Source organism: Vulpes lagopus, chromosome 10 (assembly GCF_018345385.1).
Source record: "Vulpes lagopus strain Blue_001 chromosome 10, ASM1834538v1, whole genome shotgun sequence".
Taxonomy (NCBI): domain Eukaryota; kingdom Metazoa; phylum Chordata; class Mammalia; order Carnivora; family Canidae; genus Vulpes; species Vulpes lagopus.
The window spans coordinates 61,175,615-61,203,456 of record NC_054833.1 but is presented as its reverse complement, the minus strand read 5'-3'; the positions used below and the strand labels follow the sequence as shown (position 1 = coordinate 61,203,456).

Below are 27,842 nucleotides of genomic sequence, written 5' to 3'. Positions count from 1 at the left end.
AAAAACAACAACAAAGAAATCCATGCCTTCTGGGGAGGAGTGAACAATCTTTTCCTAACATGTTGGTAAACAACAGCAGCTTCTCTTCCTAGTCTAATATCTGCAATGGTGCGGGCAATTGAAAAGACTTCACACGGGCGACTGTGATACAGAACAGCCAGCAACAAATTCTGGGGACTGAAGAACATAGCTGTCTTTGAAACAACACCTTACATTATTCCAAGGCCAGATTGCTTTCAGATTGCCAACCTCTCAAATTATTTATAGGAGATTGATTCATATACTTAACCAAATGTGAGAGGAAATACTTCTAATTATATCCAAACATCTTTAATATGAGGGGAATTATGCTTGGAGACCTTCATTGCCAAAAACAGGTTTTGCCAAAAATGTTCTAAGAAAGAGGAGGAGGCTACATGTTTTCCATATTTGACCCTATAAAAGTACCCTTGGAATGGGTATGGCTTGTCTTTCCTCATAAAGCTTCAAGGTAAGTGTGTGTGAGGACAGGGCTCTGTCTGAGGACAGTAAGTGATATCTGGCTGCCTGCATGTCACACATCCTGGCTCCCACTGCCTCTGGCAGCCCTTCCACTGAAGCACCAACTTATTCCGTAGCAATTTTAATTAGATGTTTTCGTGTTCCCAGTCATTTCCTGATTCTCACTTAAGAATTATGGTATTATTGAGAATGGCTAGAGTTTAACCAGAAGAAATTTGCGCTTTTTTTTTTCTACAGTTCCAATCCACTTCCAGGTTGCATCTCTAAGGTAAGATACCAATTTTTTTTCCTCATTCTTTACAGGGTGCAAGAAATCTTCTATGGTGTTTGGAGAGTGCTCGGGGGTTATAAAATGAAAGCATTTTAATTTCATGGCTGATCATGCTTCCCTTGAAAAATTCTGAGAGGGACTTTAGAAACTGATTCTCATTAATTTATGTCCTCTGCAATACATGAAAATGCTTTCTCAAGAGTCTTGAGGAGTTTTATACACATTTTTCCTATTTCTGGCACTGTGGTCTGTCTTTTAAATAACTGAGTTACAATATGCAATACAACATTTTGGTGTTATTATTCATTTATAGAGAAAATGTAAATTTCCTATACTACAGATTTTCCTCTGCATCATATAACATATAAAACCCTGAGATGATGTCTGAATGAACTGAGTCCTTGCCTTGGAAAAGTGGCTTAAATCTGCATGTTCTTTCACAGTCCATAAAGTGCAAAAAATATTTAAATGCTATGAAAAATGACTGTAAGAATCTTCAGCAAGACAAAGTATTTTGAGTTATCCAAATAGTTTGGATGGGAAAATGTAGAAAGGTTCACAAAAGTGTTTTGAGTTTTTCTGGAAAAATACCTTTATTATTATTAAATAAATTGCCTATGATCATTTTTTTGAGATTTTATTTATTTATTCATGAAAGACACAGAGAGAGGCAGAGACATAGGCAGAGGGAGAAGCAGGCTCCCTCGGGGAACCTGATGTGGGACTCGATCCGAGGACCCCAGGATCACAACCTGAGTCAAAGATAGACACTGAATCACTGAGCCACCCAGGGGTCCTGCCTATGAACATTATTGACAGGATTAATGAATATTAAAGTGACAAGAGATGAATGGATCTTGAAAAGGAAGTTTTGTGAAATTTCTATGAGAATTTCAGTAATAAAGCAAGAAAACATAATAATATTTTATAGTAAGTCTTTGAGAAATACTAAAGACAAGGGAAAAAGCCAAATCTGTCAAAATTATGGTATGAGAATAAGAGCCCTTGGAATGAGGCTGACTCGCCCTGCTTTAAAAAGCTCCAAAGTAAGCAGGACCAGGCAATGGGTTTCAAGAGGGACACTGGCCACGCTGCCCCGTGTCAGCTGCAGCTGCTAGCTCTGGTACTGCTCCTTGGGATACTGCACATTTTATATCCATGGCTTTTGTTGCCTTCTGTTTACAATAGCCAGCCATGCCACAGAGGGGATTTTGTGGGTGCCTTTGGCTAACTACTCAAGTGCTTTTCCCTTCTCTTTTACAGAACTGTCTAGAGAGAACCAGGCTACATCTTCTCACTTGCTAACAAGGTAAGATTTGGACTTAACCAGTCCCTGGAGAAGAATATGAGAGCCTCTGGGATGGATCTGTGTCACTTAGCAACCTTTCAGAAAGTGCTGGTCTCAGTAAATACCTAATAACTGTACTTCAGGAAACGGTGCTAGGGAGACAGGGAAGGAGGGCTTGCCTTCAGAACAATGCACATAGACTCATTCCGGATGCAAGCATTGGCGAGGTGACATCTTCACAAGAAAACTGCTAATGGACTTGTTGGCTTGTTAACAGAATATTAACATTCTGTAGGGGGAAAAATCTGCAATAAGATTCTCTTGCTAAAAATCTCAAATTTGATTTTAAAAAAGGTATGCTGCTATTAGAATCATTGGTAAACATGATACCTAACAAATAAGAAAAAGAAGGTACCTAGGAAAGAACTTCCTTAAACCTCTTAAAAACTTGCGGAAAGTTACCTTGCCCATTGCTAAATAGTGGGTTTTCCATGAGGTATCATCACCAATATCTGGAGACTTACTGATACACATGACAGTCCACAGTCTCTAATGTGAAATGCTTCATCTCCTCTAGGACCTGTGAGTTCAGCAGCCATGAGTTCAGACCAGGAAATGGCCATTTTCGGGGAGGCGGCTCCATACCTCCGAAAGTCTGAAAAGGAGCGCATTGAGGCCCAGAATAGGCCCTTTGATGCCAAGACATCAGTCTTTGTGGCGGAGCCCAAAGAATCTTTTGTGAAAGGGACTGTCCAGAGCAGAGAAGGAGGGAAAGTGACAGTGAAGACCGAAGCGGGAGCGGTGAGTAGAGTCCCTGGAGCTGGCCACATTTGATCAGTACTTTTGTATGATCTCACAATTGACATAAATGGTTGTCCTCCCTGTTTACCAGACTCTGACGGTGAAAGATGACCAAGTCTTCCCCATGAACCCTCCCAAGTATGACAAGATCGAGGACATGGCCATGATGACTCACCTGCACGAGCCTGCTGTGCTGTACAACCTCAAAGAGCGTTATGCAGCCTGGATGATCTACGTGAGTTCACTCTCATGGCCTTCTGCTCATGCAGATGGTTAAGAGTTTTGAAAAGCAGGTTATTAAAATCCTCATGAAATCATTATATTCCCTTCTTTTTCTTTTTGGTCTAGACCTACTCAGGTCTGTTCTGTGTCACTGTCAACCCCTACAAGTGGCTGCCAGTGTACAACGCAGAGGTGGTGACGGCCTACAGAGGCAAGAAGCGCCAGGAGGCCCCGCCCCACATCTTCTCCATCTCTGACAATGCCTATCAGTTCATGCTGACGGGTGAGTGGCCCAAGTGTTTGTCATACAAATTATGTTATCACCTATAATCACAAAGTGCTAAAGCTAAACAGGACTTCAGAGATAATATAATCTACCCCCTCACCCCCCAGGATGTACAGAAGAGGTAACTAAAGCACACAAGCACACATTGTGTACATGCCATCAAAGCTGTAATGAAATTTTAGCTCTCCAGACTCGACCTCCATGATTTTACTAGGCCATGCTACTGCTCCATTCCTATTTATCTTTAGTTGCTTATAATTTTCATCTTGGAAATACGTAATTTCTGGTATAGATGGAAGTAACAATGGTTATGAATAAGTAACAGTGGGCTCACATTGTCTGAATAGACATGAAAACTATATGTTCAGTCCCTTTGTGCTTAATTTTCTTGTTGACTACAAATTTGATGCTTTTAGGAGTATTGTTAGGTCTAAAGTCATCAGAAACCATCTCATAGAAGATATTCTCTCTTTGAATGAAGATGATATTTGGGGGCTACATGTACAGAAAACAAGGTTGCTGTTTTCTCCCCTCTTAGAAGGATTTTTATTTTGATTGATTGAGGCACCTTCCTTATCTGATCTTTCTTTGACCTGATGGTATACTTTTGGAAAGCCTGATCAGAGTTAGGGTTGCAAGCTGTGGAAATAAGATTTTTTTTTCTTTGTGAGGCCAATTGACTCATTTAAAACCTAAATATCAACCTTGGCTTGATGAACACTATTTAAACCTATTAAACTACAGTCAAACCCTTCATGTATTTTCCATTTTTCAGTTCTATGCAGAAATCAGCGGATAGTATGCTACTGAAATCCATGGCTGACAACTAAAGAATGTGTCTGGCTTTAGAAAATACTGCTCTATTTTAAACCAGAAGGGTACATGTACTATGGGGACTTAAGGAATTTAAGATATAACAACATTTTATGTTTCTCTTCTACTTAAGAGGTTTAAGAATAATATCATATATAACTTTACAATAATATATTTCAGTCTCCATTTAAAATGACACAATATTTATACTTAACACCCAAGGTGTTTCCCTATAGAAAGTTCTGTTTGAGTAACTGGTGTGATGTTGATTATCCACTGTTTTTCTTCTAGATCGGGAGAATCAGTCCATCTTAATCACGTATGTATTACTATTCTGGGACATATTAGTATTTTATTCACACTAGGAAAAGACAAACCAAAAGAAATTAATTAATGCTCCCATACTGAAGCAATGGCTGATCAGTCTGGAGCTGGACACTGCTTGTACTGTTATAGGGCTCAGACTGCATCTGAATGTAAATTAACAATGCCCCAAATTTGTCATTTGCTAGTCCAGTTTTAAAAGCGGTCCAGAACTTTTCTGAGAGTTAAGAGATGTAAAATCTGTGCATAGCCAGAACCCAATACACGGCAGTGAACAACATACAGCCTTCTGAACATTGAGCTTTTTGGGAATTTCCCCAGTGGCCTATTTTTAAGGCCTACTTGAGAAATGTCTAGTCCTTCAAAGACTTCACTTGAGCCATGTCTTTAAGGAAACTAAAGAACATATACATTGTGTGTTTTTTTTTGTTTTTTGTTTTTGTTTTTGTTTTTTTTTTGTTGTTGTTTTTTGTTTTTTGTTTTTTTTTTTACTATCTCATTTCCCACATAGTTGTTGGGTGGCTACCTTTTGGACCCCTCACACCCAGGCCACAGCACCTAAAAGAGAGCCTGGCACATTTTAAGCATTCAAGAAATGTGTGTTGAATCAACTTCCCTGCTTCTTGTCAGTGCAAAGCAACAGAAATATTATGAGCTATAGTAGGCTGAAGAGAAAGAGCTAGGAGAAAGTTGACAAAGACATATAAAGAAAGATGCATAAGGTAGTAAACGCTGATGATGGAAGTACTTTAATTTGCTGCATAGCTTAGTTCCTCACGTATGTTTTGTCTCTCTTTGACAGAGGAGAATCTGGTGCGGGGAAGACCGTGAACACGAAGCGTGTCATCCAGTACTTTGCAACAATTGCAGTCACTGGGGACAAGAAGAAGGAGGAAGTTACTTCTGGCAAAATACAGGTGGGTCTGGGGCTCTAGGGGCTCAAGACTCTTGGGCTCTCAGGAGTCTGGAGCCCCAGAAATGAGGGTTGCTCTTTGCCTGTGCAGGGGACCCTTGAAGATCAGATCATCAGTGCCAACCCCCTACTGGAGGCCTTTGGCAACGCCAAGACTGTGAGGAATGACAATTCCTCTCGCTTTGTAAGTCTCCTGGTCACAGAGGGATCTTCTCAGCCCTTACATGCCAGAGATAGCATGTCTGAATTATTTCAGTTGCATCCTTCTGTGTGCTTCAACTTTTTAATACTAAATAATCTTTCTCTTTTCAAGGGTAAATTCATTAGAATCCACTTTGGTACCACAGGGAAGCTGGCTTCTGCAGATATTGAAACATGTAAGTAACAGAACCCGAAAATGACAAATGATGGTCTGGAGGAACATTTTGCAACTCCTGTTGAGCCTGGAGCCTGTGAAACACCAGTCTCCTGCCAAACATGCCTGTGGTTAATGCAGTCTCATCCATAGCCCACAGTGTGCTTTATCCCCAGCCATGAGCCTAATGATTTAGTGAGAACTGCCAGGAGCCACTGGGCTTGTCTGAAGAATTCCAGCTTTAGAATGGATTTCAACTTTCTCTGAGAAAACACTAACACTAGGGTAAATGAGTTGCCTCCTGGTTGAGAATATGTGATTGCTTCCTAGCCTGATAAACATTACTCGTAGTGGTCCCTCTATTATAAAGTGAGAAAAGACCCTGGGGAGGGACGGGTTCGCTAGAAACAATTATATCACAAATGTCAAGGACATTCTACATGAGAAATGTCTATGTCTCCAGCTAGGCGTACTTCAGTTTTTTTCTAGAGGTGGTAAGAGAAACTGCAATAGTGTTTGTAGAGCTCAAAATGTGGTAACTTATATGAAAATTCAGCTGAAATCTCAGCTGGATCTCGTGAGATTTTTTAGTTAATCATCCCAAATTCCAAAATCACTTCAGGAACTTCATGGTTTTTTCCCCCTGACCCATGTCTACTTTGTATTCCAGATCTTCTAGAGAAGTCTAGAGTTACTTTCCAGCTGAAAGCGGAAAGAAGCTACCACATTTTTTACCAGATCATGTCTAACAAGAAGCCAGACCTAATCGGTAAGAAGGAGCTTAAATTTGCAAGCTAGAAGGTTATGTTATATTAACAATTTCCAATGTAAAACATATACCCTGAATTGTGTGTACCCAGAAATGCTCCTGATCACCACCAACCCATATGACTATGCCTTCGTCAGTCAAGGGGAGATCACAGTCCCCAGCATTGATGACCAAGAGGAGCTGATGGCCACAGATGTAAGTTACATATACAGTGTTTTTAAAAATCCATTATGTATGGGAATGACAATAACAGCCCTTTATAGGCATGGTTAATGGTATGGCATAAACTTTCCTAAATAAATTACTATCTTCTGCCCTCTGTCCTGTCACCTCTCCTGGTAGAGTGCCATTGACATCCTGGGCTTCACCTCTGATGAAAGAGTCTCCATCTACAAGCTCACGGGAGCCGTGATGCATTACGGGAACATGAAATTCAAGCAGAAGCAGCGGGAGGAGCAGGCAGAGCCAGATGGCACTGAAGGTAATATAGATAAAAAGCTCATTCTAAATTCATGTCGTCTTTACAGTTGAGTTTCTGATGAATGTATGCAAATTCACCACCACAGAGACTTTCTATAAAATGGTTTACTCACCATTCTGCCCGGATGAATTGGGGAGCCCACAGTGGGTCATGTGGGGTGCCTGAATTGTGTCTTTACAGTCGCTGACAAGGCGGCCTATCTCCAGAACCTGAACTCTGCGGACCTGCTCAAAGCCCTCTGCTACCCCAGGGTCAAGGTCGGCAACGAGTTTGTCACCAAAGGCCAGACTGTGCAGCAGGTGAGCGCACGACCTCAATGAATGACACACATCCCAGGCCACCTCAGCATGTCTTTGGTACGTCAACAATCACCATTCTGTCCATGAAGGTGTACAATGCGGTGGGCGCTCTGGCCAAGGCCGTCTACGAGAAGATGTTCCTGTGGATGGTCACCCGCATCAACCAGCAGCTGGACACCAAACAGCCCAGGCAGTACTTCATCGGGGTCCTGGACATTGCCGGCTTTGAGATCTTTGATGTGAGTTAGCAGAAACTTTGTAGCAAAAAAGTTTAAAAATCTTGCTGGTGCAGTCAGTATTGGAAAAGGTCTATGAAAAAGAGCTGCACTACAAACCAAGTTGACACAGGAAAGAAGACCAAAAGTCCATGAGAGGGCATGAACCTTGCAGGGGGACAGAAGTCCAGTTCTTCCCTGTGTGACTTTGTGGAGAATTGGGAATGGTGTTCTACTGATCATTGGGTTCACACTCAATGAAGACCTGTAGGTGAAGCCCTACTACCTCAGAGAGCATATCCACTCCCAAGGTCTTTCTGCCAGTTACAGGATGTCTGAATTGAAAGCCCCGAGCACAGTCTCAGCACACAGTGGGCATGCAGTAAATGATAGAGCAGGTGAAGAGACAGGTAATGGCAGCCAAGATGGTGGTAGGAAAGGCAGTGACAAATTCAAAGACAAGCTGTAGGATTCCTGTCTGCTCTTCAATATCCAGGGATAGAGGATGGAGATGGCATTTTAGAGTAACTCCAAATCATCTGCCTATGAAAGAAAACCTCCCCTATAACTTAGCACACAAGGTTACAGAAGATATGAGGATAAAAAAAAAAAAAGATATGAGGATATGAGATAGTATCTCAAATGTGTCTGATCCACAGGTCACATTTCTACACTTTTCTGAGTAAACTCACAGACACTGAAGGACATTTTCTGACTTTGAGGGACAAGAGCATTTCCAGAAATTCCCAAGCTCATGAGGGCAGAGAGGAATACTATGGCACCCAGAAGGAAGAGGAAGAGCAATTCACATTTTCAAATAAGAAAACTAAAGACAGTGCAAATTTGCAACCAATTTGAGTTTTTAAAATAATCACTTTATTGATATATAATTCATGCAACATCCAATTCACTTAAGTACTTAATTTAATGGTTCTTAGTATATTTACAGATATATGCAACCATCATGACAATTGATTTTAGAACCCATTCATCACCCCAACAAGAAACCCCATTCCCACTAAGCAGTCATATCCTGTTTCCACCTTCCCCAGCCCCCGGCCGGCAACCACTCATCTGCTTTCTGTGTCTGTGGATTTGCCTATTCTGGACAGTTCATATAAATGGAATCATACAGTATGTAGTCCTTTGTGCCTGGCTTTCTTCGCTTAGCATGTTGGCAAGGTTCCTCCATGGTGCAGCACCCCTTGACTTCCATGTCTAGTGATACTGCTCTTAGGCAAGAGCATCCCCAACTGTTTCTTTCTGGGTGTCGTGAACAGTGAAGCAAAGCAGACCTGCTCAAGTTCTGAGTGTGGCTATAGCCACTGGCTCTGGATGTCAAAGCCTGGTGCCCTGCCACACCCCCTTAGAAGACTCTTGCACAGTTACTTCATCTCACTAAGAGAGTTCTCTCATCCATGAAATGGGCAAACAGGACCATAGTGGAAAGGTGGCTGTGAGAATTAACTGCAACAATTTATACAAAGCACTTAGCACAGTGTCTAGTACATGGCACATGTTCAACAAATGCCAGCTATTGAATTTTTAGTCCTGATTATTCATAATATACAGACCACAATGGCTCAGATGCGGGAAACTTGTCTAGCCATACAACATCATCATAAAGAGGCAGATTTCTAAGAAACCTCTGATCAACAAAAGTAGACACTGTAAAAACCAAACAATGGTTTTATTGCATAGGAAAGCATCACGCAGATACTAATTATTCCCATTTAAGAGATACTTCCAACAAGGGTGGGGACAAGTCTTTGTCTATAGCCATGAAAAACGCAGGAAGGAGAAAGGGGCCTGCCTCGGGTGGAGAGAGTCACACCATCCTAAGACGGTAATCAGGTCACCAACTAAGGAAAGCCCTTTTCGAAGACAAGCTTTTTATTAAAAGATCAAAGTTAATTTGTATTTTCTACTTAGTTCAACAGCCTGGAGCAGCTGTGCATCAACTTCACCAACGAGAAACTGCAACAGTTCTTCAACCACCACATGTTCGTGCTGGAGCAGGAGGAGTACAAGAAGGAGGGCATTGAGTGGGAGTTCATCGACTTCGGGATGGACCTGGCTGCCTGCATCGAGCTCATTGAGAAGGTTTGTTTGCTTTTTTCAGGTCACAGGTTATACTGCTGAACAGTATTTAAGAGAAAAAAAAAAAGATTTCTACGTGTAAACAAAATCAGGAAAACTTCTTTTGCTAACTCTGAGGAGATATTCTGGTAAAAGGAGAGTGAGTATTTTCTCTAGCATCCAGAACTCTCTATTTCCCAACAGTTCACAATGCAAGGACATATATTTAAATCTCACTGCTAGAAAAACTTTTTAATAAGTATGGGATGGAGCCTTGGAATCTGAATTTCCACCAAGTGTTTCTGATGCAACCAGTTTGCAAGTCACACTTGGAGAAACAGGGCTGTGGAGCTGTGGGACTATACATAAACTCCAGGAAAGCATGACCTTCATTCTTCTCCCTGGCCACTGCATTACTGAGCCTGACACAGCACCTGAATTTCAACAAGCATGCAATAAATATTTCCTTAATTAGTGACTTCTAACCCAAGGGGTGAGTTTTCATTAACTAAGAAATTAAAGGATGAATTTACTCAAATATGATCATGATGTCACATATTTCTACAAGAGACAAAATTCAAAGGCATTTGTTTTTTTTCATCCTTTCAGCCCATGGGGATCTTCTCCATCCTGGAAGAGGAGTGCATGTTCCCCAAGGCCACAGACACCTCCTTCAAGAACAAGCTATATGAACAGCACCTTGGGAAGTCCAACAATTTCCAGAAACCCAAGCCTGCCAAAGGCAAGGTTGAGGCACACTTCTCACTGATCCACTACGCGGGTACTGTGGACTACAACATTGCTGGCTGGCTTGACAAGAACAAGGACCCCCTGAACGAGACTGTTGTCGGGCTATACCAGAAGTCTGCAATGAAGACTCTAGCTTACCTCTTCTCTGGGTCAGCAGCTGCTGAAGCAGGTACATTCCAAAAGAAGTCATCCATTACCTGATGTATAAAACATACACTGAGAAAGCTTATACTATGATTGTTTGTGCTCTCTCTGCCCCCCTTAGAGGCTGGTGGTGGCAAGAAAGGCGGCAAGAAGAAGGGTTCTTCTTTCCAGACCGTGTCTGCTCTCTTCAGGGTACAAACTTCCTTTGCTCTGTCTTATTAGATTCGGGAATTTAAATTCTCCTGTATTTGTTGGGGAAGGGAAGTTATCTTGCAAGTGTTCCAGAACTGGATATAATTCAAAGAGACAGGTCAGGTGGTGGTGGTAGGACAGTCTTAGTTTGGGGTTGTCTGGAAGAAACAGCTCAGTATATAGGAGACAAGGTGTTGGGAGAGAGGGATGAAAGTGGGTTGCAGAAATCAGCATCAGATGGTAAAGTTAAATCTGGGGTCCAGGAAATAAGGTCATTTGACATTTAGAAGGTTCTACCGGGACAGGACTAGGCAAAACACGGGATTTGCTGGAAGTGTGGGAGCCTCCAAATGATATATGTGCTTAAGTGTATCCTAGTTCAGAACTGAAATGAGTGGATTTTGAAAGCTGAAGACAGAAGACCAGTGTCAGGAATTGGAGGCTGATTTCTTTTTTTAAAAGATTTTTATTTACTTGAGAGAGAGAGAGAGAGAAAGAGAGGGGGGGGAAGAGAGAGAGAGAGAGAGAGACTGACAGCACAAGCAAGGGGAACAGCAGAGGGAGAGGGAGAAGCAGATTCCTTGTCAAGTGGGGAGCCTGATGCGGGCTCAATCCCAGTATCCTGGGATCATGACCTGAGCGGAAGGCAATCACTTAACTGGCTGAGCCACCCAGGTGCCCTGAGGCTGATTCTAAACAAAAAAATAAATACATAAAAAACTAGATGTGATAAGAAACAGCTCTTGAAGGAAAATTTACTTTTCTTTGGACAATCCCATCTGTAACAATGGGAGCTTTAGTTATTCTGAAAAACAAGGGTTTCCACAACTTGGAACACTTCTCACACTTCATAGCATGGCTGTTGGTTTTTTGCCAGTTCCCAGAGGGAGGCACTACAAGGCGACTTTCTGTGGAATGAGCAGGAGGACAAAGCTCTGTAGTTACTATAAGGAATACAAATGCAATAGAGAAGCAGATACCATTGAAAGCAGGGTAAAGGAAGAAATGAGAGATTTGGAAGAAGACACTGAATTACTGATAAAGCCAGATCACATTCTAGACAAAAGAATATGGGTAGAATATTTCCCCACATTTAGAATATCATATTCAATCTACAACACATGCTAGGAAATTCAGCAGCAGTAAACAACCACTTCAACGACTCATAGAAAAATATGTTTATAATGCGCAAAAAACAGGAAAGAGGACATTTTGGGAATGTGAAAATTTCAGAAATAACTCTTCTCAATTTCAAATCTGGATACAACTCAAATAGTGTATGAATTAGATATTAGTGGATACTATAATTACATACTGTTAGAATTGAGCCTATGTCACAGATGTCACAATGATTATGTCTGTAAATATGAACATATGAAAACAGTGCAGTTTTAAAACAATATTCATAAATTCCACAGGAGAATTTGAATAAGCTGATGACCAATCTGAGGAGCACTCACCCCCACTTTGTACGGTGCATCATCCCCAATGAAACCAAAACACCAGGTAAGACGCTTCTGATGCCCAAACAAGTTCCAAGATGTTTGATTTAGACCATGAAATAAGGCATGTGTACTCTTCCTCTTAGGGGCCATGGAGCATGAACTTGTCCTGCATCAGCTGCGGTGTAATGGTGTGCTGGAAGGGATCCGCATCTGCAGGAAGGGGTTCCCAAGCAGGATCCTTTATGCAGACTTCAAACAGAGGTCAGACTCTCTCACTGCAAATTATTTTAAGAGCTTCTTTTACTCATTTTAGTGTTTTCGATGGAAAAATCCTTTATACTTTCTATTATAAATGAAGAAAATAGAAACACATTTAACAGACTGTATTGACATACCAAAGTTTGACACCCTTTCAATATACAGAGAATAAAGATATGGATATGATTTCTTATTTATGTTTGCTAGACTACCCAAAGGCTATGTTGTTTCTCTAATAAGGGTAGCAGATGTCTTGGTGACAACAGGTCTATCATTTATTTGTTTGGCCTAAACAGATACAAGGTATTAAATGCAAGTGCTATCCCAGAAGGACAGTTCATTGACAGCAAGAAAGCTTCTGAGAAGCTCCTTGGGTCCATCGATGTGGACCACACCCAGTATAAATTTGGTCACACCAAGGTAACAGTCTCTAAAGTCTGATACTATCTGTGTCCCAGTGAAGTTTATGTATAGTCTGATCTGCAACTCTTCCAACACACAGGTCTTTTTCAAAGCTGGTCTTCTGGGGCTCCTAGAGGAGATGCGAGATGACAAGCTAGCCCAGCTGATTACCCGAACCCAGGCCAGGTGCAGAGGGTTCTTGGCAAGAGTGGAGTACCAGAAGATGGTGGAGAGAAGGTATTAATAGAGATACTCTACTGAGCCCCCTCAGCTTAGGCCCTTCTAACTCTGCTTCCTGTTGGAACCTGACTTTGACCACTTCTGCTCCTATCACAGAGAGTCCATCTTCTGCATCCAGTACAACGTCCGTGCTTTCATGAATGTCAAGCACTGGCCCTGGATGAAGCTGTATTTCAAGATCAAGCCACTCCTCAAGAGTGCGGAAACAGAAAAGGAGATGGCCAACATGAAGGAAGAGTTTGAGAAGACCAAAGAAAGCCTTGCAAAAGCTGAGGCCAAAAGGAAAGAGCTAGAAGAGAAAATGGTTGCTCTCATGCAAGAGAAAAATGACCTGCAGCTTCAGGTCCAAGCTGTGAGTATCAGAGCCCATTTTTTTGTAATCAGATGCTAATATTTCAGTTCAGTGGCTGCTGGAAAAAGGTCTCACTAAGGGACTATCAATCTTTCCTAAATATTTCCTAATTCATAACTCCTCAGAAGTTCTACACAATCCCAGACACAACATTACTACCAAGCACTGTGACAGGATCTCTTGCTGTTGAAAAGGAAAAAAACAAAAGCACTTCCCCTTTCCTGCTATTGTTTTTCCCAGCAAAATGCAGGCAAAAAAGTGAGGTGATCTTTGTTCCATAAGATTCTCTCTACTGAAAAAAGCAAATAAGACCAGTGAAAAAACAACGATATTCACAGTGAAAAGGGAGGACACGTTGTGATGAAAATACATCAACTTGAAGCCAATATGAAACCAACTGGCAACTTCATCTCAACTCTGTCTTTAGAAACTCTCCAGTACCTGAAAGAATAGAGTCACTGCAAGGATAATGGCAATACTTTCTACAGATAGTGTCAGTTTTTAAGCAAAGCATGAGTTGGGGTTGATATTCTTATTCTGACATCCCAATAAACATTCAGAAGATTGGGGAAAGAAATATCCGATTAACCACCACTGTCTAACTCACTTATGTGACTCAGATGACAAAAGACTTTCAGTATGCTACTGAGACCAATAACCTAAATCCTGAGAGTGACCTTGCAGTCCCCTGAATTCAGAAGCAAATCGATATTGGTCCAGTGGGTATTGGCTTGGGACACTCAACTAGAAAATTTAAAGACAGATGAACTATCTGTACATACCCAGGTTGGCATTGTGACTTTCCCTGTAGTTCATGTACAACAGGGGTTTCCAAATTGAGGACAGGTTCATCACACCTTGAAGAACCAGTGGATAACTGTATGGTATATCTAAATTTGGTCTCTCTGAGAAGAGTATGACTTCTTTTCGGCATCATTCTCTCAACTATCCACATTTAATAACAATATAAGGACATTCTAAGCACTAGGGATATAACCTGAAGCAGGAGACATGGCCTATGCCCCTGCAGAGTTTCTATTCCAACTCCTGTTCCTTCTCCTGAGAAACGTGCTTGCTACTTTTCTACACACCACCTTTGAACATGTTTGGTTCCCCTTTTTTCTTCCATGTGTTCCCTGTAATTCCTAGCTACTTTGTAGGATCATCTTCCCTTTAAGTCACTTTCCTAGTATCATTCCTCCCTCTGAGCAACCAGCTGGATAGCCAACCATTTTGTTTTTCATACACTAAGCGGTTTTGGAAATAAATATTAAATAAAGAAAGGTGACTGATCTGATATCATATACCAACACATTAAATATAGATGACATCATGCATGAGAGGAAAAAGTTTTCCTGGGCCCTCTTAAGGTCCCTGGCTGTTTTTCTGTTTTTTTTGTTTGTTTGTTTGTTTGGTTTTTTTTTAGATTTTACTTATTTATTCATGAGAGACACACACACAGAGAGAGAGAGAGAGAGAGAGAGAGAGAGAGGCAGAGACACAGGCAGAGGGAGAAGCAGGCTCCATGCAGGGAGCCCAATGCGGGACTTGATCCCAGGACTCCAGAATCACGCCCTGGGCTGAAGGCAGACACCTAACCGTTGAACCCCCCAGGCACTGGGTTTGAAAATTAAAAAACTGATTAACAGAAGAAGTATGCATATTTTCTGAATTTTTACATGTACAAGGGAGCCTTCACAAGAGACTGAAGTCCCAAAGAAGTAAGCAGAGCAGGAAGCTTGTATATCTTTTAGACAAACAATAGATTTGTAAAGAATTGACAAGACAAAGGGGTTTGAGCTAAGGATAGTAAATGTTGAAGAAGTAACTAAGAAAGATAAAGGTTAGTTTAACAAGGTTTGTTTATGTAGCCTTCTCAGCCCCTAACTCTCATCTCTGGTGATAAGAATGTCTTCCTTCTTTCCTCCTAGTACAGGGAGGGTACTTTCCACATGGGAGTTTAATGACTTGTTTCAGGGAAGAAAGGCGAGTGGAGGAGGTCAGAGTGGACTTCCTGTTTCTGCCATTTTCTCAAAGTCCTTCAGTTTATGGTACACAATATGCCAAGGTGCCATATTTGGGGACAGTATATCCTGAACTACATCATTAGCAAACAGAACCGTAAGATAATTTCAACAGAAGCCCTGAGTTAAATTCCTTTTAAAAAAAACCTGCAGTGCCATAATAAGCGCACAATAAATATCTGTTAGATGAGGAAAAGCTTATAAATCTTAACCTAAGGCTTTAAAGCATAATTTACTTGTTTGGTTTCAAAATATTAGTGAAATGTTAAAGTGTCCTGAGAACTAAAATCTAAAAGTATCTATTATCCCTTTTCAGGAAGCAGATAGCTTGGCTGATGCAGAAGAGAGATGTGACCAGCTGATTAAAACCAAAATCCAGCTGGAGGCCAAGATCAAGGAGGTGACTGAGAGAGCAGAGGATGAGGAGGAGATCAATGCTGAGCTGACGGCCAAGAAGAGGAAACTGGAAGATGAGTGTTCAGAGCTCAAGAAAGATATTGACGACCTTGAGCTGACCCTGGCCAAGGTTGAAAAGGAGAAGCATGCCACAGAGAACAAGGTATGAAACATATTCTGTTCCACCACAAAGAGATTCTGCCCCCCCTAGTAAGCTGCTTTAGAGCAGGTATCATTTCTTTTTTAATTTTTTAAGGTGAAAAACCTCACAGAAGAGATGGCAGGCCTGGATGAAACCATCGCAAAGCTGACCAAGGAGAAGAAGGCCCTCCAAGAGGCCCACCAGCAGACCCTGGATGACCTGCAGGCAGAAGAGGACAAAGTCAACACCCTGACCAAAGCTAAAATCAAGCTTGAACAACAAGTAGATGATGTAAGCCTAACATCATGTAAAAGATAATTTTTAATTTAATAACTAAGTAAGCCTGAGCTTACATTCTTTTGATGTAATGAGTACTTTTCAAGAGCTTTCAATGAGTAAGTGGTGTAGGATATCATCCCTGTTATAAGGTCTAAGATGGACACCTACGGAGTAAAAAAAAAAAAAAATCAATAAAGAAAGTTGTAGGTAACAGATAATATGGGTAAAAAGAATTAGGGAAAAGGGAGGTTATTGTGTTTGCCAAGAAAAGCTGCAAAAACAAAAAGGATCTTGGCTGGGCTCATAAAGCAAATGGCTATGGGAAGAAATAGAGTGCTCTAAGCAGGGAGCACAGCAAGGGCAAAGAAGTAGTAAATATTCCTAAGGTTTCCTGTCACAGGGAGAAAGGGAATTCCGAATAAGGGATGCAGAAGATGAATTCAGCTTTAGATGTGATCTAATATCAAATAGAGAACCCACTGAAAATGTCTCAGTAAGGGAGGAACTGACAAAAGTCATGGTTTAGAAATGTTGCTATGGTGTGGTGAAGCAATGATCACCATGGCTTCCAGTGGGGAAATTCAGAAGGCATGACATCTCCCCAGGAGTTTACTGTAATCATATGGTAATGAGGTATGGTTCACATTTTAAATGATGACTCTTTGGACTAGGTAAGCAGCAAAGAGAATGGAATGCGTGGGGCAAATTTGTCTAATGCAGAGAAAAATCAATATAAGGTGCTGATTAGATAGGAGTTAAATGTTTACAAGTCCAACCTGGGGTAAAGGATGGTAACGTTCTAGGAATTGTATTCATGCCTTATTAATTTTCAGCTTGAAGGATCCTTGGAACAAGAAAAGAAAATCCGAATGGATCTAGAAAGAGCAAAGAGGAAACTAGAGGGAGACCTAAAATTGGCTCAAGAATCCACAATGGATATCGAAAATGACAAACAGCAACTTGATGAGAAACTCAAAAAGTAAGCAGTGAGGACAAAACTTCCATGGGGAAATTACTTTTATTATATCTGTGACTGACATAAAGTACTCTTTTAACAGGAAAGAGTTTGAAATGAGCAATTTGCAAAGCAAAATTGAGGATGAGCAGGCTCTAGCAATGCAGCTACAGAAAAAGATCAAGGAGTTACAGGTGAGGAAGAGCCTCCACTTCTGCGCATTACAGGAATCAAAGCTGCCGTGAGTCAGCATTAATGTCCATGTGTCACTCCCAGGCCCGCATCGAGGAGCTGGAGGAGGAAATCGAGGCAGAGCGCGCCTCCAGGGCCAAAGCAGAGAAGCAGCGCTCTGACCTCTCCCGGGAACTGGAGGAGATCAGTGAGCGCCTGGAAGAAGCTGGCGGGGCCACATCTGCCCAGATTGAGATGAACAAGAAGCGCGAGGCCGAGTTCCAGAAGATGCGCAGGGACCTGGAGGAGGCCACCCTGCAGCACGAAGCCACAGCGGCTACCCTGAGAAAGAAGCACGCGGACAGTGTGGCCGAGCTCGGGGAGCAGATAGACAACCTGCAGAGGGTCAAGCAGAAGCTGGAGAAGGAGAAGAGCGAGATGAAGATGGAGATTGATGACCTTGCCAGTAACATGGAGACTGTCTCCAAAGCCAAGGTATAATCATGGTTTAAGTCTTAAAGAGATTTCTGAGACAGGTGTGAGTGAGCTGCTCACAATTCCTTAGTAACTGGCAGGAGGAGACTATAAGCAGTACAAGCAGGAGACAGGCCAGAGCAAGGGGCACCTCGGGTGTGATGGGCAAAGTGCTCACTCTTTGTTGTGAGAACAGCCACATACACAGAACAGTACAGCAGAAAGTTAAGCTCTTCCAAACAAAAACAAAAACAAAAACACACACAAAAAAACCACACACAACTCAACTATACATTTTGGGATTTTAAAAACTGCTCACCTTGATGAGGCTTCTGTTTTTCTTTCCCCTTAAGCACAAATACATAATTTGTTTCTCAAAAAAAAAAATCTCAAGAATTGAAGCAAGTATCATTATTCTCATATCAAGGATAAGCCAAGTGAGTGAAGACTTAATTCACAAAGCAGTATATTGGTAGCATGGGTAGACTATGGCATTTGTTATTCTTTCCTTCACAATCTGAGGCCTCTGTAGTTTTTGTTTGTAAAGATAGTGTATTTTCAAAACACATAAGTGTCCCAGCCCCTATGGAATACTTGGATTATGGAAAATTCCTGTGGTCCAAATACTTGCTTGAGATGCCTTCTACTACTTTTTTAATGTAGGGGAACCTTGAAAAGATGTGTCGCACTCTAGAAGATCAGGTGAGTGAACTTAAGACCAAGGAAGAGGAGCAGCAACGGCTAATCAATGACCTGACAGCTCAAAGAGCACGTCTGCAGACAGAATCAGGTGGGCCACTTACCAGTGTTGACCTTGAATGACAAATTTCCTGTGGATGCTTAATTTGCTGAAAAACGCTGCACTGACCTATTGAGGTCACATTTTATTGCCCCCCTGGGAGGTACTTGCCACCACTACTATGAATACATCACTGACTGCTGGCATGGACTACTTTCTTTTTTTTTTCTTAGTTGTGACTTTCATTAAGGAAATCTAGGCTCTTTTGTTTTTACACATTTTACAGTAGATTTTTCCATCAAAGTTAGCAAATTAAAAGTGTTGCTTCACAGTATTTCTTTGCACTTTTCAAAATGCCTGCACAAGATATTTATTACTTTATTACCCTCAACGGTCTGTGTAATGTAATCTACATTTTATAGATGACAGACTATGTCAGTGATGAAATGATTATCCAGGAATGCTTACTTCACTTCTCCTCCTGAAGTCTGGCCAATTGCTGCTAGCTTGCACAGTCACGCAGAGAAATATTCAGCACTACAACCCAGCCCAGGAGACTTAAGTGATGTTTGTGGAGCTTTGACCACCCAAATTGGAGAGTCTCTGCATTTACTCTGTCCCTTAATCAATCCATTCAATTTTTTACCAAAGTTCTACCTCCCCAAGTAGGCGGTAACAAGATGGAAATTATTTTATGAGTCATCTGGGCTTTTAAAGTAATAGGCAGATCAAAGTGTTGGAGAACCACTTAACTCTCTTATATTCATTCAAATATTATTCTTTCTAGGACAAAGTTCAAAGTCAGGCTTTTACTATTGTTGTACGGGTAGTTAATGCACTTCATGGAAAAAGAAAATCTGTATTCTCAAAGAATCGAATTGCTCCTTGTAGTCTCTTTTCTAAGATCCTTCTAGAATTTAATGGTATGGAAAAAAGAAAGCTGTGATTCTTGTTAAGTATTAACATTTTTATATGCTTCTTGACCAATTTCTACTGTAACAATCTTAAATATCCTCCAAAATATTTTGTGTTACTCATAACTATGTAATCAGCCTCAAAGCTTTCCATACTTCTCATTTTTATGTAGATCTGCCCATCAGATTTGAAGTGGAGGTTGGTAGCTTCCTGTAATCTGTACTCTCCAATGTGTTTCAAACTCCACTCCCTTTCCCTGCTCCAGTTTTTAATCCAGAGCTCTGATTTCCAAAGTGAGGTTGAGTTTGCTCTATCTTGGTCTTAACAGGTGAATATTCACGCCAGCTAGATGAAAAGGACTCATTAGTTTCTCAGCTCTCCAGGGGCAAACAAGCATTCACACAGCAGATCGAGGAACTGAAAAGGCAGCTTGAAGAGGAGATAAAGGTAAACCCTACTTGTCACTGTCCTTATTTTTGAGGTTGTATTTCGCTTACTTCTACAGATTTTCTTCTGATGACCTATAGGGACTAAATGTTCTTTTAAAGATATCAAATTAAGTCTCTGATCTCTATATTTTCAGGCCAAGAGTGCTCTGGCTCATGCCCTGCAATCAGCCCGCCACGACTGTGACCTGCTGCGGGAACAGTATGAGGAGGAGCAGGAGGGCAAGGCCGAGCTGCAGAGGGCAATGTCCAAGGCCAACAGTGAGGTGGCCCAGTGGAGGACCAAATATGAGACGGACGCCATCCAGCGCACAGAGGAGCTGGAGGAGGCCAAGTATGTCCTAGTCCTAGCTGAAATTCAAATATCTCTGTTAAACAAAGTGCATCTGTCATAAGCACTGTATGGGAAAATATCCGTTATTCCCCCAAACAAATTTTAAAACTAAGGAAAAAACATGCACAGACATAAACCAATACAATACAAGCAACCACTCTAGGTGCTGCAGTTAAAGAAATCAAGCTAGAGGGCAGAAAGAGAAAGCACCTAAGGCAAGAGGCAGCTGAAGGACCATTTCTTTTTTTTAAAGATTTTATTTATTTATTCATGAGAGACACACACACACACACACACAGAGGAACAGACACAGGCTTCTCCCTGCAGAGGGGGAAGCAAGCTCCATGCAGGGAGCCCGACGTGGGACTCAATCCTGGGTCTCCAGGACCACACCCCAGGCCGAAGGCAGTGCTAAACCGCTGAGCCACCTGGGCTGCACAGGACCATTTCTAAAAAGAGGAACTTTTGACATCATTCTGTCTACAAAGGTGTAGACAGAGTAAGGGTTAATTGTACTCTCCTGTGCCTCTCCTGTGCCTCTCTTCCCTCTCAGCCATTAATGGGAAAATCAGCCCAGGTATTAGGTGTGTAAGGGAAAAGTAATCAGGCTTCAGAACATAGCTTATCCTTCAGAGATGTAAACACATGGCTATTTGTAGGGAAACAAAGGCATATATTGTTAAAGACTAAAAAGAAGCATAAATTCTGCAATAAGAAAGGAAACACATAGTTTCACACAGGACCAAATATTCAGTGCTATCAGCAGTTCAAGACAGAACTATAAAGACAGAGAATCTGGACTGGAAGAAACCTACTCATTCAACAGGATATTTTGGGAGAGATCTAGTTGTTTATCCTGTGACTCCTATACAACCATGTAGTTGGAATCACGGTGGGCAGATGCCTTAGAAGAGAGTCTGAGTGGAGCTCACAAAACAAAGTTGATGCCAATTTGGAAAAGTTTATTTTTATTAAATGATTAATAAACAGCCACAAAAAATATGGGACTTGATTAGACAAACTCAAGTATATTTGATTTGAAGTTGAATTCACTAATTTGAATTCAATTCATCCAATGTTTGAGCACTTACACTGTGTGACAGCCTACAAGAAAACAAAGATTAGCAAGACATACACTCTACCCTCTAGAGATGAAAATTCAGTGGAGATAAGACATAAACAACAGTAATTCAAGGCAGATATTATTATTATTCTAAAGAGGAAGAATAAACTAGTCACCGTGATGGGTAAAATGTGGGCTTAGGCTGATCACAGATGGCCTTGAAACCAGACTATGAAGTATGGTGATGCTAAAATTTGGTCTGTTTTCAGTATTTAGTTTGTAGAAGAGTGGGAATGGGTTAATACAGACCTGGCCCTACAAAACAACCTGGAAAAGTAGTATTAGGAGTCTGGCTATGGAAATCACTCTTTGGCACCTATTTCGAAACATCCAATTCTGCCAATGGCTGTTCACTTCTCTTGTCCTTATTTCACTTTTTAGAAAGAAGCTGGCCCAGCGTCTACAGGATGCTGAGGAGCATGTAGAAGCTGTGAATGCCAAATGTGCTTCCCTGGAGAAGACAAAGCAGCGGCTCCAGAATGAGGTGGAGGACCTCATGATTGACGTAGAGAGAACCAATGCAGCCTGTGCCGCCCTGGACAAAAAGCAGAGGAACTTCGACAAGGTAACCCATGTAGTAGCCTCTGCTTCTGTACTCAGCTCACAATGAAAGCCAGCCTGTTACCCTCAGTGTGCCTTATTCAAACTCCCTAAGGGCTGTTCTCAGTAACTCCTGCTCCATGGCCAGCAGTGGATGGTGACAACACCTGTGGTTTCTACTCTTCTCATTCATAACTTTTTGTCAGTCTCAGATCATTTCCACTCTGACAGGTGCCAGAATAGATGGTGTCCATCCCATCAAGCATTATCTATTAAATTTCTGTACCATTCTTTGCCCCTCAGATCCTGGCAGAATGGAAACAGAAGTATGAAGAAACTCATGCTGAACTTGAAGCTTCCCAAAAGGAGTCCCGTTCCCTTAGCACAGAGCTGTTTAAGATTAAGAATGCTTATGAGGAATCTTTAGACCAACTTGAAACCCTGAAGCGGGAAAATAAGAACTTGCAACGTGAGTACACTTCACCTTTTCTTAAACAAAGCATTTGAAAAATGTTTTCCCCTACTGAACAAATTTTTATATTTTTCTTCACCAACAGAGGAGATTTCTGACCTCACTGAGCAGATTGCAGAAGGAGGGAAACGCATCCATGAACTGGAGAAGATAAAGAAACAAGTGGAACAGGAAAAGACTGAACTTCAGGCTGCTTTAGAGGAGGCAGAGGTAGGCATTTTATTGTGCATTCTAAAACAATTGCAAGAGGAATTAGAGTCCACTGCATGCAAAAATTGATGAATTCTTGAATTAAGAGAAAAGAAAAGTAGTTCTGACTCTGTACTCAGTATGAGGATGGAGAACTGACCATGTGTGCAACTACCACACTTGTATGTCAGGAACTGTGCTAGACGCTGGAAAAACCAAAGATGAATAAAAAGAATAAGTTAAGGTCCCCACCCTCACAGGCACTATCTAGCCAGGGACATAAAAATATATAAAATAAACAACATACTGTAGAAATCTCCAGAACAATGGCATAAAGATGTGTTATGGCAGCACAAGAGCAAGAACTCCTATTTCTAGAATACTATAAACTTCCATTCCCCACTAATATCACCTCTTGCTGTCATTAAGGCATCTCTTGAACATGAAGAGGGAAAGATTCTGCGCATCCAACTGGAGCTGAACCAAGTCAAGTCTGAGATTGACAGGAAAATCGCAGAAAAGGATGAGGAAATTGACCAGTTGAAGAGAAACCACATCAGGGTCGTGGAGTCAATGCAGAGCACCCTGGATGCCGAGATCAGGAGCAGGAATGACGCCATCAGGCTCAAGAAGAAGATGGAGGGAGACCTCAATGAGATGGAAATCCAGCTGAACCATGCCAACCGCATGGCTGCAGAGGCCCTGAGGAACTACAGAAATACCCAAGGCATCCTCAAAGTAAGTGGGTTCAAAAGAGGGCCTCAAGGTGGCTGGGGTGACCACAGCCCTGAGAACGAGGTGTCTCAATGATGACTCATTCCCCAGGACACCCAGATCCACCTGGATGACGCCCTCCGGGGCCAGGAGGACCTGAAGGAGCAGCTGGCCATGGTGGAGCGCAGAGCCAACCTGCTGCAGGCTGAGATTGAGGAGCTGAGGGCCACTCTGGAGCAGACGGAGAGGAGCAGGAAAATCGCAGAACAGGAGCTCCTGGATGCCAGTGAGCGCGTCCAGCTCCTCCACACTCAGGTGAGCATAACATAATAGTGAAAAACACAAAAGGATGAAAATGAAATCCCTGCTCATATCTTAGCATTATCTAAAAATATATTCACAATGTTTCATGAATGGTAAAACTTAAAACATTTAATATTTGTGTATTAACAATACTTATACTATACTTTGACATCCAGACTTGACTTAAGCAGGCTCCATGCAGAGAGCCCGATGTGGGACTTGATCCCAGAACTCTGGGATCATGCCCTGAGCCAAAGGCAGACCTCAACCCCTGAGCCATCCAGGCATCCCTGACTGTCTTTTAAAAATACACTGTCATCTCAGATAATTTATGGAACACAGAGGGACACTAATAACTTAACTAGTTTTTGAGTTCATTAGAAATCTGGTATGTTAATTTTGTTGTCATGTAGTAAATATTGCTAAATTTGATATTTTAACCAGAACACTAGCCTGATCAACACCAAGAAGAAGCTGGAGACAGACATTTCCCAGATCCAAGGAGAGATGGAGGACATCGTCCAGGAAGCCCGCAATGCAGAGGAGAAGGCCAAGAAGGCCATCACCGATGTGAGCAGAGGGCAGCACGGTGGTGGTCAAACTTGAATCTCGATGTGCTTGCTTCCCTTTCTCAACTGGTTTTGTTTTATTGCTGATCAGGCGGCCATGATGGCCGAGGAGCTGAAGAAGGAACAGGACACCAGCGCCCACCTGGAGCGGATGAAGAAGAACCTGGAGCAGACGGTGAAGGACCTACAGCATCGTCTGGATGAGGCTGAGCAGCTGGCCCTGAAGGGCGGGAAGAAACAGATCCAGAAACTGGAGGCCAGGGTGGGTCTTCTGATCAGTGTATTTCCCCCTCATTTCAACCCATTGCAGTATTTTGAGTACCCTGTACTGCTGGATGAGTGGGGCATGCAGAGACAAATGAGAAATGTTCCTTGTTGCCCAAGGACAATGAGACAAGTGCATCAAAATTATATATAAAACAGGGTAAAAGAAGCACTACAGGTCATTGGAAGAAGCAGAAATCCACTGAGCAAACAGATCACATTAAATGACTTTTAAAATGCTTACCTTCTTGTAGGTCCGTGAACTTGAAGGAGAAGTTGAAAGTGAACAGAAGCGCAACGTTGAAACTGTCAAGAGTCTACGCAAACATGAGAGGAGAGTGAAAGAACTAACTTACCAGGTAAGGAAAATGGCCTATCTAGGTTTTCACTGCGTGGGATAAAAAGCTAATGTACAATAAAATGTTGATAGCATTTGTACTTTCGTGGGCTCACTCTTCAAAATATTATTTCAGACTGAGGAAGACCGCAAGAACGTGCTCAGGCTCCAAGATCTGGTGGATAAACTGCAAGCGAAGGTGAAAGCTTACAAGAGACAAGCTGAGGAAGCGGTGAGTTCAGAAGCCCCTGGAGTGACCACACAACCCCCTGGTCTTAGGTATGGCCAAGCCAGCTTAGTTGGAAGGATGAAAGGTAAGGAAATGAGGGTGCAATGAGGAAGGATCAAAGGAAAAGGGTCAACTACATTCTGAAGAATGAGAAGCAACCAACAACATGATGAGCCAGGGAAACTGTTCCTGGGAAGGGGAAGAGCAACCCAATGCTTTTGAGTGTTCAAGAGTCCAGTTCAATGAGCAGAAAGAACAATGGAGAGAGCAGTAGAGATGTGGCTGATGTGTGTGTGTGTGTGTGTGTGTGTGTGTGTGTGTGTGTGTGAGAGAGAGAGAGAGAGAGAGAGAGAGAGAGAGAAGGCTGATCACAGGGTCTTCTAGGCTCTGGTAAGAAGTCTGGATCACATTCTAAGTACAATGGGGACACTGGGAAGCCCCAGGAGGGTTCTAAACTGCTCAGTCATGCCCTGGTCTATACTTTTTAAATAGAATATTCTGGTTATTTGGTGGAGAATGGATTGTCTGCTAACACAGGCAGGGACAGGGAGACATTATAGGAGGCTTTTCCAGTGGGCCCATGGTTTGCCTTAGGGGCAGTACTGGAGCAGAGAGAGAAGAGTGGAGAGATTCAAGATACATTCTGGAAGGAGAAACTATAGGATATGCTAACAGGTTGCCTTGGGAGGTGACAGGAGATCAAGGATAATTCATCAAGTTCATGGTTTGAGTGACTAAATGAATGGTGCAACAAAGACTACAACAGGGAACTAAGGGAGGAACAGAGTCACAGGGCAAGAAAGAAACAAGAATTCTTTTCTGGGAACACTGTTTGAAAGACCATAATTTACATAAGTGAAAGTGACAACTAAAAGCAGTTAAGCTGGGAGTTCAGATGGTCTTGGTCATGTTTGAACCAATAGATTCTTGGCACTCTACCTCACCTCATTTCCCCAGCCTATGATTTATTTGAAATAATAAATACTGATTTTCTAAGTATGTAAGTATGGATATATATATACCTACTCATCACAAATTAGTGGTTCCTCTCTTGGTTAGTGGTTTTCATTTTTCTGCTGACCCCTAAGATCTGGGGCAGGGAGTAAGAGTGAGGAAGACATAGAGAGAGAGAGAGAGAGAGACTTAATGTGTCTCTAGCCCCTACTTCCCTCATGTGTAACAGGAAGATCTGAAGTTTTATTCATGCTCTATTATTTAGTGATCCTAAGCTTTATTAATTTCTAAATTTTGATGCCATATTTTGGACAGTTGTCAATAAGCCTTTTTGAAAAGGACAATTACTAAAGACTAAACCCCAACTGGTCCCATATTCACTGCTTATCTGTTTGAACATAATCTAAGACTACTGAAGGACTATTCTCAGAGACAAGTTTTGTTCCATTTCTACACTGCATTAAGTGGCAATATTTTATACTCAAGGGTCAATGATTTATATTCAAGGAAGGCTATTAGCTTGATATAGATTTTTTAGAAGGTTTTTAGGTTTGGGTTTGTTTTTTTTTTAAGAAGATTTGGTTACATTCACTGGACTCCGGGCTAAAAAAAGAGGCTGGAAAGATGATATATTTAGTAGTAGCTCTAAGATGTTTACATGTTAAACAGGAGAACTTTTAGAAATGTTGTCGGCAAATGTTACCTGTACCCCTTTGTTATCCATGAGTTCAAGAAGGATGAGAAGAATACAAAAAAAATCAAGAGCATTTTTTTTAAAAAAAGGTTTACTAGAGTGAAGCATTTTTAAGTAAAAGAAACTGGAGACCCACTGATCTAAGAAACTAGAAATTCTGAACTCTTTTTCCCTCCTAAACACATCTCCATTCATTCTCAGGAGGAACAATCCAACGTCAACCTCTCCAAATTCCGCAAGCTCCAGCATGAGCTGGAGGAGGCCGAGGAGCGGGCTGACATTGCCGAATCCCAGGTCAACAAGCTGCGGGTGAAGAGCCGGGAGGTTCACACGAAAATCATAAGTGAAGAGTGATTCAACCAAATGCTAAAAAGTGACCAAAGAAATGCACAAAATGTGAACATCTTTGTCACTCTGTTTTCTACTTCAGTATTTTGCAGATAAAAAATTTATCCGCAAATAACTCGTCTCTTTTTTCCCTCCCACATTGTCAATTAATCTTCTTTCTGCATCAAGAAAAGAAAGAGGGGATCCCTGGGTGGCGCAGTGGTTTGGCGCCTGCCTTTGGCCCAGGGCGTGATCCTGGAGACCCGGGATCGAATCCCACGTCAGGCTCCCGGTGCATGGAGCCTGCTTCTCCCTCTGTCTGTGTCTCTGACTCTCTCTGTCTCTCTGTGACTATCATAAAAAATAAATTAAAAAAAAATTTAAAAAAAAAAAAAAAAGAAAAGAAAGAGAGAGAGAGAGAGAGGAAGGAAGGGAGGGAGGGAGGAAGGGAGGGAGGGAGGAAAAGAGAAAGAGAGAAAGAAAGATCTTGGCTTTTATCTTATAGAGCAGGATTTAGTCACCAAGAATAAAACATGACAGGAGCAGCCAGGCCAATCCCTGTTAATAAGTGCCCGAAGCCACACCTGCCTCTATGGGAAGCAGGTGAAGTCTTGAAGCGGGCATTACACATACAGAACATAGAATATCTGATAAATCTCACGGGGTAAAACATCAGCTAGTTATCAGTTAATGGAGTAATTTATTTCCTTCATAAGATGGTAGGAAATTCTTGATCTCAAGACTGAATAAAAATAAATCAAAACACTAATTACCTACATAAAACAAATGAAAATGTAAAACATTTGGACTGGACTCTCAAAAAATACTCCACAAAAGGCAACTCTTCACTAT

At 41.7% G+C, this 27,842-nt stretch overlaps 1 protein-coding gene across 2 annotated transcripts; it reads left to right on the top strand.

The window, feature by feature from the left end:
* Positions 1–471: 471 nt before the first annotated feature.
* Positions 472–27,123, top strand: LOC121500460 (myosin-1). 2 transcript variants are annotated; one of them, XM_041772182.1, is made up of 41 exons: positions 472–490; positions 739–769; positions 2,036–2,081; positions 2,638–2,861; positions 2,953–3,096; positions 3,210–3,366; positions 4,474–4,501; positions 5,309–5,423; positions 5,511–5,603; positions 5,733–5,796; positions 6,445–6,543; positions 6,635–6,738; positions 6,886–7,024; positions 7,205–7,323; positions 7,413–7,562; positions 9,471–9,641; positions 10,227–10,536; positions 10,633–10,703; positions 12,122–12,209; positions 12,292–12,409; positions 12,703–12,826; positions 12,909–13,045; positions 13,145–13,400; positions 15,741–15,983; positions 16,077–16,253; positions 17,075–17,220; positions 17,300–17,390; positions 17,473–17,862; positions 18,505–18,631; positions 19,824–19,942; positions 20,079–20,275; positions 21,780–21,963; positions 22,242–22,407; positions 22,496–22,620; positions 23,029–23,337; positions 23,425–23,628; positions 24,061–24,186; positions 24,277–24,447; positions 24,704–24,808; positions 24,923–25,018; positions 26,865–27,123. In XM_041772182.1, exons 4-41 carry the CDS (start codon positions 2,658–2,660, stop codon positions 27,015–27,017), a joined length of 5,820 nt encoding a protein of 1,939 aa, XP_041628116.1. In that variant the 5' UTR covers positions 472–490; positions 739–769; positions 2,036–2,081; positions 2,638–2,657; the 3' UTR covers positions 27,018–27,123. The 2 variants fall into 2 exon arrangements, with proteins under 2 accessions (XP_041628116.1, XP_041628117.1); XM_041772183.1 differs by lacking the exons at positions 472–490; positions 739–769 and adding an exon at positions 1,829–1,895.
* The last annotated feature ends 719 nt before the right edge of the window (positions 27,124–27,842 follow it).